The sequence below is a fragment of the Trifolium pratense genome, linkage group LG2, assembly GCF_020283565.1.
Source record: "Trifolium pratense cultivar HEN17-A07 linkage group LG2, ARS_RC_1.1, whole genome shotgun sequence".
Classification (NCBI taxonomy): Eukaryota; Viridiplantae; Streptophyta; class Magnoliopsida; order Fabales; family Fabaceae; genus Trifolium; species Trifolium pratense.
This window is the reverse complement of record NC_060060.1, coordinates 11116068-11129178: the sequence shown is the minus strand read 5'-3', so window position 1 is coordinate 11129178 and position 13111 is coordinate 11116068. Positions and strand designations below refer to the sequence as shown.

General features: G+C 34.0%; 1 protein-coding gene across 3 annotated transcripts; it reads right to left on the bottom strand.

Annotated features, from left to right (window-relative positions):
• Positions 1 to 1667: 1667 nt before the first annotated feature.
• Positions 1668 to 12315, bottom strand: LOC123911349 (histone-lysine N-methyltransferase SUVR5). Of its 3 annotated transcripts, none has more exons than XM_045962756.1 (12): positions 11653 to 12315; positions 8638 to 9176; positions 7963 to 8265; positions 7755 to 7865; positions 7326 to 7436; positions 4203 to 7016; positions 3747 to 3908; positions 3348 to 3464; positions 3171 to 3274; positions 2953 to 3090; positions 2715 to 2802; positions 1668 to 2225 (listed from the first exon to the last, which is right to left on the bottom strand). In XM_045962756.1, exons 2-12 carry the CDS (start codon positions 9106 to 9108, stop codon positions 2118 to 2120), a joined length of 4527 nt encoding a protein of 1508 aa, XP_045818712.1. In that variant the 5' UTR covers positions 9109 to 9176; positions 11653 to 12315; the 3' UTR covers positions 1668 to 2117. The 3 variants fall into 3 exon arrangements, with proteins under 3 accessions (XP_045818712.1, XP_045818711.1, XP_045818713.1); XM_045962755.1 differs by lacking the exon at positions 11653 to 12315 and adding an exon at positions 11365 to 11588; XM_045962757.1 differs by lacking the exon at positions 11653 to 12315 and adding an exon at positions 9596 to 11374.
• Between the last annotated feature and the right edge of the window lie 796 nt (positions 12316 to 13111).

Below are 13111 nucleotides of genomic sequence, written 5' to 3'. Positions count from 1 at the left end.
GGGACGACTTACATTGCAATCAACCCTAACACAATCAACTGCAGATTCAATCAATTATTTGAACGTCAACGTTGCAGATCTGGAAGCATCAACATTCTGGTGACTTTAATTTTATCATATTACTTGTAGGCATTTTGCCGTTGTATGCTATTAACTTGAATGTTGTGAGTTTGTTCGCAGATTTATCATTTTCGTTTTTAGCGAAGTTGGATTTATATGCATATAATGTATCTTATTTTTAGTAAAAATAAAATGCTCATCATCCATGATCCATCTCATATATTTTGTCTATCATGTAGTGGTCCAGTGTGACCCCCCCTAAAACATTTTGCATTATGTATGTCCATCTCCTTATCCAATTTCGAAGGGTTCCTTTCCTTGATTTATACTTACACACTGCACCACCACTGAAAGCACCACTCTCAGCTGGATTGCATGATGCGCCCTTTTTCAGCCGTAAATATATTTTTTGTTACATTAATTTTCTGGTTTTCGGAGGAAGAGGTCCGGTAATTCAAAATTTGATTATGAAAAAAGTAAAATTAGATCAAATATTGTTTGCATCAATAATCGAACTTAAGTTTTCTCGAATGATTCGTATTATGAGAAATTCATTAACCAATTAGGCTCAATTGGTTAATTTCTACCATAACTATTTTAGATAAAATGAAATGATACAGACAAAAAAAAAAGTGCTAGAAAAAAAAAAGTATAATTTGAAGATTATTTTGTCACGGGATATTTTTTTCGGCCAATAGTTTATTTTGAAAAATATGTATATTTTGGAGATTTTTTTTTTCGAAAACAAATTTACTTTTGGAAAAACAATACATATATTTTTGGTAAAAAAGTTGGAGCCTGGACCATCCTTTTGTCTTAGTCCCAAAACATGTGAACTGAGGCCATGTTTTGAAGGTCCGTATAAATTGAGAGAATTTCTTTTAGTGTCACCTGAGTTTTCTCGCATAGAATAATTGGATAAGCAAACAAGTCACACATGATATCAAGTCACACATGATATCAGTCAATAAGCATATTTTTGATTGACCAACAAAACTCAAATTTAACCCTACTTATCATGTGCAACATGAGGGATGAAATTAACTAACACACACAAATAAAATACTTGATCTATCTATATGAGATGTTAGCTAATCAAGTAGCTAACGCATTTCTCTACTTAAGTAGAGAACAGTGTAAAATCCTGAAATTAATACTTTACACGTCCGCAATTCAACTAGAGACTGAATTCGCTACTTAAGTGGAGAACTGCAGAGACTATCAAATTTCCCATTTTTATAACATCCGCTACTTAAGTAGCGTAAGAGTAAAAATAAAAATGAGAAGGGTACTCAAAAAAAAAGGGAGGCGCCAAAAACAATTCTCATATATTGACATGTATACATATGATATGATAACTAGTAAGTTTGTTTGATGGCAAAGGGGAAGGAGCACATTTCATGTTGTGCTTGAGCAACCCTTAAGCAGTTCTTTCACCAAGTAGAAGCTAATTTAAGATTTCATGTATCTTTGATTTCACATAACATTTTTAAAGCAATTTCTCATTTTTAAAGCTACCAAGTTAAATAGAGCAAGATTTAGCAGCACTCATCTTTCAACAACACAATTTACAAGCAAGCTAATTGTATAAATAACAAATAAGTAACTCAGCAAAGAAAATGAAAATCAAATGTACTAAAACAGTAAGAATATGTACAATCCCACAACACTAATGAAATTGGAGTTTCTTTCCATGGTCATTGATAGGAGTGAGAAGGAGGAAACAAAGAAAAAATACTACCAAGTTTTCCATGAAGAAATGCACTTCATCGGAGAAAAGTTATAGAATAAAGCAATAGTAGAAAGGAGAAAGATTGTGCACTAAGCTGCTAAAACATACTCTACTAGAGATGGAGTCAGACAGTACATGGCCGGCGAAAATCCAAATCACTTGAATCCTAAGTTTTCTATAGACAGCCAGCCGATAAATTAATCCGACTACTTTACAAGCTGCCTACCTCAGGAGATTGATTGATTTCATCTCAACTTGATAAATTAAGCGTTAAATTAGCAAATCTGAATATATTAATGCAACAGAACAGGCATGTGTTGAGGTTCTAGTGAAGGCGTCCCCTACATTTTGATGATTCACACAAACAAGGAGATCCTTCGCCAGGCACAAGCTCATACTGAAAGCCATATGTCAGTTCTTCACCCAAAGCGATCTGTCAATAAGAAACAAAGTGAAATATAATCCATTAGAGCAATGAAGCTACTCAAAATGATCAAGTGTGATTCACAATATCATACGATAAGAAGTGATATGGAAAACAGATTTCTTGCAACACACTCTCACCATTCCATATCAATTGATGTTTTTAGTGGTTTATTTTTGCTTCAAAACTATCGATGTTTTAAAATTAAAAGTCTAATGACTAATTAATGCTCCTTGTCCAAAATATATAGAACGGAGATAGTATTTCTTAATCTGTTTTTCTTCCTTTTTCAGCAGAATCTAATAGAGAGCAATATGACCTTCAAATATTTATAAAAATCTCTTGATGCATATTTAGGCCTGTTCGGTTAAGATTAAAAATAAAAAAAATAAAAAAAAAAAAAAAAAAAAAAGAGTTTCGATGTGGAAATTGCAGAACATCATAAACATTGGATCATTTTCAAGGAACTAAGCCATTAGAGGAGAAAAGAGTACTTACGTCCCGACTTGCATAAAAACCAATGTGTGAACGCTCACAATCCATGCTCTCTACGAGAACTTGGTAACTCGCAAGATTGGGCGAGCAACTACAATAACAACAAAATGTAATTGTAAATCATATTGTAGTAAACATTTTCTACTTGTTACTGAAAAAATATTCACTAGACATAATAACATTGTTGCTTGAAAGAAATAATAGTAAAATTCTTCTCATGTCATGGTGTTTAAATGCTCACCTATGATTGATGAACCTCGACACATTTGCATTTTTAGTAGCATCAATCACATACTGGACTTGTTCCTCAATCAATCTACTCATATCATTAACACGAGCATTGATGTCATAGAAATAACTGCTATTTTTTGTGTCATATCTGATGTTGATATAAACCAAGTCAGTAAATATATGTACACAGGTAACTTAAAAGAAATTACATTTTGAAGAAATGTAAACCTTTCGCGTCTGTTGTGTGCCTCCTGCACATCTAAAACCTCTCCTATGTACTCGCACACAAATGTTCCTCGTAGAATAGTTTCTCCAGCCCTTACTGCCCATCCCTACAAATCACACCGTAAAAGTCAACATCACAAGCCTCAATAACCATTTGAATTAATAAAAAAGAAGAGTAACCTTTTTCTCGGTTTTAAAGACTTCCAATTTGACTCGTACTCCATTCTGCAATACTCGGTTTGGACAGGATTTATTGCATCTGCACATACGGTTACATTCATAGACAAGGTAACCTTCCTGCAGTTTGTAGTACAATAGTATTTGACAAAATTAAATTTGTATATAAAAAAATAGAGAAGGAAGAAGAGGCAAATATCTTCTGAATATACACCACAAATTATGAAGGGTACATAAAAGATCTAACACAAATGTTATTGATACGAAAGACTATATTAATAAAATAGAAACATACAAGATAGTGGATTATCATCACCAAGTAAAGCCTAACAGATCCAAATATTATTCTCGGCACAGATTTTGGATAGAATGCCAGTTTACAATTAATCAAAAATATTTTACCTCCAATATTAATCGACCGTTCTGATCATATGGGGATCTGCCACGCATTGGTTTCCCAAATATGTCTTTTGCATCAACATAGTCATCACCAAAAAGGTATACATGATCACATGTTTCAGGACAGCATGTAGAATATGAGCAGGCGCATCCCAATTGCGGACTCTGCAAATGAACAAATAGATTAAATGAATTACATTTTATATCTTCAACTTCAAAACTTAGATATATGTATTGCTTAAAAGTGCAACATACTGTGTGGTCAGAGCGTATAAGATTTTTTATGCTTTTGCAAGTAAAAGGATTTTTGAATGAGTTAGTAGAATATAATATATGTCGGATTCTTAAAATAACATATCAGGTCAAAAAGTGGTGTGGAATGCATTTACTATACGCAATGTATGTTCATCTCCAGTTACAATTTGATCCGAAATAACAAATTAAATCACAATGAACTACCTCTGAATCAAGACCGAGGGATTGATCAATTATTGGCTTTGTAACGTAGGAGAAGCTCTCCCAAGGTTTAGAAGTGATTATATCTTGTTCATTAGACCCATCCACATTTAGAGACTGTAGAAGTTCCTGGTCTACTACACAAATAACAGGAACTGACTCCTTCCCAAAGCTAATGTCATCGCACAATACTATAGCCCTTTGCCGTGAACCTAATTGTAAACTTTGTGAATCGATTATGCAGTGAAACTCATCAAACTCCCACTCATCACTTGCAAGATCAGACAAATTTACAGATTTTGGCATTCCAAAACCATTAGGAAGAGATGCTAAAGGAGAGTGCAACACTTGATCCTTCAACGAGTTACAACCTCTGGGACAAACAAACCCCTCATAGTGCCATTTTGCAACAACATTATTATCGCTGCAAAGTTTTGCAGCCTTTAAATATAGTTTTTCAGGCAGAACTCCAAATTTCTCTTCCAGAGAGGCTACAAGATTAACTTTGCAGCAAGCAAAGCGAGCGACTGATAAAATATCAAGATTGTTAGGCCGAGGTTTTGTTTTCTGCATTTCTGAAAACAAAATTTTGGCAACAGCTGAGCATTCATTTTTTGTCAATCCACTCATATCGGTTGTTTCTGTTACATGAGGTTGTACGGCTGTTCCTTCCACGCCAATTGACTTTGTTGCCTGAATGATTCGCTTTATATTGGCGTTAGCTTTATTTCTCATCCTCAATGATGCTGCTGCTGCCAAACCCTTTTTAAATCTAGGACGGCTTAGTCTGCCAGATTTTAATTTATATGCGTAATAGCGAACTCCCCTCTTAGCCGGACGGTTACTAAGTAGATTGGGCCCCATATGAGCAGCTTGGTGATGTCTGCCTAGGTCAGGTAGTAAATCAAATTTCAACCCACAAAACCTGCAAGCTAACCTCCGTGACCCACCTTGATTCTCAGAATTATTTTTTGAAGAGGTAGAATTTCCCTGGTCATGTTTTACTGCCGAACCTTCGCCAGTAGAGAAAGTTTTCTGCTCAGGAGATTTTGATGGCTTAAAATCAACATGATGAGCTGATAAAACATGCTGCCATAATTGTTCACTGTGTCCAAAATGACTCCCACAAGGAATGCATTGGAGAAGCATGCACTGTTCGACAAACTGCACATGATGTCTCTCCTGAACATGAGTTTCCAGGAGTTTCTTGTTAGTAAAAGAATCTAGACAAATGGCGCATGCATAGCCTCTAAACAGCCATTGTGCTTCCTTTTTATGACTGTCCATCCAATGGTTACCGAGTGCTTGGTCATCAGGAAATTGTGTGGAGCATATCTTACACTTAATGGTATTCTCATTATCAAAGCTATGATTAACTGGGGGTGGCATGAGCAAGAGAGGTTGTTGTTCTTCTATTACAGAGGGTACATCCATGTCATCATTGAATCCCCACATTGATTTGATTCTCTCTTTTTCACTTTGAACCAACTTCGTAAAAAATTCTCCAACACCAATTTCTTTAGAGGCTTCAGTCAAAGCCCATTGGAATTGGACATCCTTGGGAACTTGGTTTCTTAGTGATAAAATGCTTTTGAATAGCCTGTAAAAAAGCTCGCACGCTTCATGCAGATGTACCTTTTGCTCCCGCGAGCTACAGCCCCTCAAAAGTTCTGAAAACACTTCTTTCGATACTATTCTACTCTTCCCATTTCTTGCTCGTTTAAGCCAACTTGGAAGGTGGATTTCGCAGTACAAAGAATAGCGCTTAGGAACTTCCCTACAAGGATTCGTAATATCAAATGGAGGAGAACCTATACAGATCGGTGCCTCCATTACAACAAGACCCTTTTCGGAATGCATTGGCTTCGCAGACAAGTTGTTTTCTCCATGTAATGAATCACCAGCAATGGATGACACTGGAACCATTTGCAGTGCAGCTTCAGTATTTACCAATACCATGTCTTTGCAGATCATGTTCTCTGAACCAGTATAATTTTCTTCATGCTTCCTCTTCATGGTATTTTGGGCTAAACTTGAGTTCTGTTCTGTTTCAGCATAAGGCCGGTGTTTCTTACAGTATAACGATCCAGATAGGGCCCGATGCTTGCATTTAGTACCCACAACAGTTGTACCATCACACATAGGAGTATCACTTTGACCTGGACTTTCGGCATTTGCTGAGCCAGCCAAAAAACGAGAGGATAAATGCACACAACAGTAAACATCTCCCTCGTTTGCCCATCTCACGCACTGTCTTCCCTTGTTTTCAATAAAAGCTATACATTGTCGATTCTTACTACCAGGGTCCACAGATTTTACAGCAGCCATTTCATTTATTGGTGTTGATTCATTTTCTTTGGTATACACGAAATCAGAATCAGCACCCTCAACTACGATTTCATTCCATTTATTGGTCAAATTATTGGACAAATCATTTGTGATAGATACCTTCATAATATTTTCATTTTTAAGAGTCTCAGCTGTTAATGTGCTCAATGTGTCTTGATTATTAAAGAAACCAGTGTCATTCACAAGAGCAATAGCGTGATCTGAACCCTTGAATTCCACTTTCGAAGCATGTGTATCTGCACGACGAACTTCAAGTTTTGGCCTTTTTCTAGAAGCCTGGAGGTTTGTTAGGTACGACTCATCAGAAATCTGCCGATGAGTGTCTTTGCTGCTAGATACGGGAGGTGATGGCACAAACCATTTCGCTACATCATGCTTCCAGGTTCTCCATTCAGAACCTAATATCGGTTGCACTGGTGAGTCCCAGAGATTGTTGACATCATTCCATAAAATAGAATCAAACAATTCCTGAAGAAGAGGATAAGGAGTAAAATCAATCAAACTATTCATTAAAAATGTGATCACTGTTTGAAATAAGGCATGTGCATTCATTGTTGTATTTGTTTGAAAGTTAACATATGATTTCAAACAAAGGAAGCTAGAAAAAGCAATCTGAGACATCCGTTAAATATGCTTGGATATATTATGCATTTCATTATCTTATTCTTTTATGGCTATCAATGTTACAGAGCAAACTTATGCTAAAAGCATTAAAGATCATGCAACATAGATATTTTTTTTCTGGATATGTGAAATGGTAGCCAAATTATAAGGTACCTCCTTCAGCAGCTCTACCGATTCAGCACTATTTGCACTCTGACATCGTTCAACCCAAGAGGGAGAAGAATGCTGTAACCAGTCAACACTTATGTAGGGCCCCAGGATGCTCTGTAAGGAAAGAAATGTTCTATACCACTTCAGTCACCAACAAAGAAAGTAATAAAAAAATTCATGGAAACAATAATTATTGTGTTTATATACAGAACTTAATAATAGTAGAACTTGTAAACTTTAAAACCACGATACTGCTTAAGTGACATATAAATTCATTCAACTTCATATGATGGTAATTAAGCTATCAATTAAATGTAATTAATTAAATATAATTAAGTAATAACAACTAGCTTGATTAAGTATCAAGGATAGGTAGTTCCGGAAAGATATATGACCCATCCTCCATAAACTATCATAGAAAATGGAATTTACATTGTATATCTTTAGAAGCATTCTTCCAAAATCGGAATAACCATTACAACTAGAAGCCTCCATGGCGAATCCCTTCCAGACCTTCACATCACGGGAAGTTTCTGTCAAAGCCTGCATGTATTGTATTAATCTCCAGTTAAAAATTAAATTGATATTGTGACAGAAATAATAGGGAGCGGAGTAAGCGAGTAGCATCACCATCACATACATTCAAATGAAACTGATCAACGATGTTCAGCATGCCAACAACTAGCTTTTGCATTATAAACCGCCGAGCAGTTGTTAAGTCCTTTACCAATTTCTGTCCTACTTGATGAGTCTTGTGTGCAACAGGATGCGGATACTCATCGATTGACCTAACAAGCAGCGTATCTGCCCAAGAATAAATCTTTGTGTGCGGAAAAAATACGACAAAATATTTCTTTCGGTCGTGAGTTGGTTTGGCTCTCAAAGTTGATAATGGCCAGTCGGCCCTTGCACATCGGATACCAGCCAGCCACTTCCCTCTCCACTAAAAAAAAGACAGTAGTCAGAAAGAAATAGAAAATTGGTTGAGCTTGCATTTTGATTTCCCTTTTCTTAACAAAGCAAAAAAAAAAACCTTATAAGTTGACAAATATGCAAGAGGACGTTACTGCCATATAAGAAAACATTATTTCAGATATTTGTTGATAATTCCTCATGAACAAGTACTACACATTGCAGATTAATTAAGAATTTAAAAGTTTTGTCGACGCATAAACAGCATTAGAAACACTATGATTCAGTTGTGAGCAACCAACAATCACATTGTAAGGAAAATAGCACTCATCCATTAGGGGAAAAAAAAGTGCTCTACAAAAAGTAAACAACTAAATTGTAACTACTAAAGACATGTGGTTACCTTCACCCACAATGCGACAGATTCATCTCCCTCTAGCCACTTTGGTTCAGACAATGACAAGTCTCCTTCCCTACCGATGTTTGGTGATTCACTCGCAATTGTATCAACAACAGAAAGAGAATTTTCAGAGGTTAAGTAACGTTCATTTATCATGTCTTCACCAAAATCATGGAAACCACCGTAATCCTTTTGATCTTCCACTTGACAGTCACCACATGAAGCTCCATTGCATTGACAATTTGAATTCGTCAACAAATCGCAAACATTGTGTGTCCCCTCGCTTCGACTTTCTATCTCTGCCCCTTGCATATTATCCAATGATTCAATTAGTTGACTATTTCCCAATTTAGCTTGTTCACTATTTTCAGGGCAGTTAAGTTCTTCCTGATAGACGAAAGTTGTTCCTGAACTGCGTTGAGGGCAATCAGATTCGCCAACATATTGAACACCAGAACAAGGAAGTACTTCCATGACACTATTCTAAAATACAGTGCTATACGATACACATGCAATGACTGATGACTCCCTATCTCACCAATCTGTTCAAGAAAATGTCATACCATGAAAAACAATCAAACAATGAAGCACCAGTTTCCATTTTCAAAATATAAATAATAAGCCGAAAATAAAATAGAACAAAAAATATTGAAACTTGGCCCAAGCATGTCAAATGCAAAAATGCTAAAGGAAAAAAAAAAGCTCAATTCATGAAAATAGCTTCTCTAACCTCGTATTCTCCTATTTATCCAAAATTCCTCCAACTAAACTACCTAACTAACTTCTCTAATTTCTCTAACAACTCTTAACTACTCAAATTCCCCTTTCTTTTATATCCTAATAGGAACACATAAATTGGATAACTCCATCAAAGTTCAAATTTTGGAAGTACCGATAGTGCACTAGAGTATTGAATGTTTAGTTCACCATACATATACATCTACATAGATCACCATTGTACCTAATTCTAGTATAAAATGAGGCATTTCCACATGTCCCCGAATAAGCATCCACAAGAAAATTAACCACCTAAACAAATCAGTTAATAGACGAACTAAATAATTTTTTATCTCATGTAATTCTCAATTTTTCTCGGACACAGGAGTAAAGCAGCAGCTTGTACGGTAAGCCGTGACAAACAATAATCCACCAAGCATATTATTGCATAACACATTAAATGGAGATGAGTTTAAACTAATTTATGTTAAAATATGAAACAGAACCACTTCAAAAAACATTGTTTAACAACTACATGTTATTTTATTCAAGATTTAATTCGATTCCATTTCATGCTAGATTATTTCAAGTGTTTGTTGAAGCTTCATATAGTGTTTTTTAGTGTTATTAATTGCAGATCAACAGGAAATAGTAGTTTGTTCAAATTTCGCTATGCAGCAATGCTATAGCGCTGCTATAGCCTCTATTTCACAATATTTTTATATTTAATAGTGTATTGCGAAACAATAGCGGTTTGGTCAACTTCTGCTATACAATGTCGCCATAGCTGCTATTTAACAACACTAGTTTAATTTGTTTTTTGTACAAAAACCTTCACTCAATATTTTGTTGATTAATTCCCATATGGGAGAAAAATCATTTAATAACTAAGAAGCTTTAGTAATTAAGGAACCATTTTTAAAAGAAAAAGACAGTATCTTTTCATTATTTTTAAAAGAATATATCCACAACATTTAATTCAGTCAAAAACTGATTATTTTTATAGAAATTTTGAATAAATAACACACTGCAAATATAAAAATGATTTGTAAGTAACTACATTAAGTTAAGTTCACTAGTTTATCAATGCAACAAAGTGTGTAGAAAATTTAAACAACATTAGCATTAAAAAATTATCTTTTTTTATTGGAGGTAATCTCATTCAAGGCACGTCGGGTACTAAATGTGGATACCTCCCTCCCCCAACCGGGATTCAAACATTGGTTCGTCATGTTGTGGGAGTATAATCCTTGCCATTAGACCCACCCAACCCAACCATGGTAAAAAATTAATCTTTTAATTTCAAGGTTTAAGGAAATAATTAAACTTTAAGCTAAAAATCCAATAATTATCTTGTGTCAAAAATAAGTTCCTCCAAAAAAACTCCAAATCCAACCAAACAGAAACAGTAAAGATTGTGATTTTATGTTGCCAATGAAAACAGAAACCTACCAATTCTTAATTGCATCAAATGCATAACAACTCTCACACAGTAGATATGTTATGTTATGTTATGTTCGTCCCTCCAAAGTCCAACCCTCAAAAAACCAAAAAAAAAAGTTTTTTTTTTAAAAAAATTTATTCCCATAGTTAGGATATTAATCATATTATCTAAGACCCCAGAAGATATAAATCCACAAAATCAACAATTTTGTAGAAAAAGTTTCAATCTTTTCACTTTTCAAACTTCCACATAACAGAACATGCAAATCCCAATTTGGAGTCAAAATGCTAAACAATTATTAAATTCAAACCCAAAACCCTTAATAACAAAGACCCAATTGCATAATCAGTTTAAATCTCTACATTATTATAGATTAACTAGTAAAATTATGATAAACCCTAAGAAAATCCATAGTATATAACACATGAGGAACATGTAACTGCATGTCATAAAAATTGAATAAATTTTTGTTGCAGAACCATATAATTAAATTATAAATAAAAAAAAAACACACACACATGAAATATATAACCTCGACACTTAATAGATTGAAAGGGGTAAGATCTTACCTCCTTCCATTACTAGTACGTCTTTTTCTGTCACCTATAAAGAATTTTTATTTTTTTCTGTGTATATATATATATAATAAACATAAAGTACCAATATCTAATATGTGTTGTGTTGTTTCTAATTGTTTCTAAAGAGATGAGCTAGGTCAGAGACCATAACCAAATTGACTACAAATAATAAAAATGTGACATAAAATAAATTAAATAAAATATATAATAAACATTGGCTAAGGAAAAAAAAATCAGAGAATAAAACGGAACTATAAATTAGGGTAGCAGAAAATGTACCTTAAGATATGAGATTGAGAAGTTTATGCACGAAGATGAGTTTATTTTGAAGGGTCAATTAAAGGGGATGGTGGTGGGTTGGTGTAAAATTGATTTTTTATTTATGTGAACAATTTCTTTTTCTCTAATCGATGCCTCACTCAATGGGTGTATTTGATTTGTTAGTGATAGATCTAGAAAATATAATTTAATTTTTGTGAGAGAAAAAGTATATGGATGGAAAATATGAAAATTTGTTAAATAGTGATTTTTTTTTTTATATATACTAAGTGCGGCTCTAGGTTTTAGGTATTATTGAAAGGAAAGAGATTATGGGTGGGTCAGGTCCCGTGCCCAAATTGATTGAATGAATCACACAAGGAATAAAAATTATTTATTTTTTATAATAAATAAAATTGGAGTTTCTCTTGGTTTGGGACATGTTTGGTTTGGGCAAAATTATATAAATAAAAAAGGTGGATGAATACAAGAGGTTATGTCAAAGAGGGTGATTGAGGAGAATCGGGAAACATGGAAAAAGAAAAAACAATTGAGATTTGAGAGATGTGTGGGGTTACCAAGAGAGGAAAATAAGAGATGGGTCCTAAAAATTGTGGATGGGTTTGTGAGTGTTTGAGAATTTAGGGGTAAGAGAGAGTTTCTGCATCTAATGCTTGCAAAATTGAACAATTAGTAAAGTGTGTTTTTATTATATAATAATAATAATATTAAAAACATTGGATTATTAATGTATGGTCATGTGTCTTCTAGTCTTATAGCCTAGCCTATAGTTTTTAGTATTTTTGTAAGATCTAAGAAAATTTTATCTCTTTTTATTTGATTTGATTATTATTTTGATCCTAGTATATGTTTTGGGACAATAGTGGAGTATTTTGAAACTTAGGTGTTGCCTAAAATGTCCATATAATAATATTGAGGGGAAATAATTTAGAAGTGTTAGATTTGCATTGTTGTGAAGAATGAGATATGGAAGGAGGGGTAATTTGGGGAGTTTTTGGTTGTTGAAAGGAAAGAAACATCGAAAATTGAAACAAGACACACTTTGTTTGTAACGAAGGTAAATGGCAAACCAAACGACGTCGTATCAATGGCATCAGTAGTGGACCCCACTTGCATGGCTGTACACCATTTACACATTCTTATGTGTGTTTTTTTTGGACGTTGTGGAGTTTTATTATTTATTGTTAGAAAATTGTTCCATTGTTTTACTAATTAGGAGCACAACGAGTTTTATGTGTGTTTGACTGAATTATTTGCATTTAGTTTATGAGTTTAAAGGACACGTATGTATTTAGTGGCGGATTCAGAAAAAAAATTTAGTGAGATTTAAAAAATATTATAACTAATAATTTTTCTTTGATAATTAAACTAATTAAATATATCTGATACTTTTTTTAATAAAACCCAAGAGAATCTACTAATTTATAATTGTTCAAGAGAAATAGTAGAAGACAAAAAT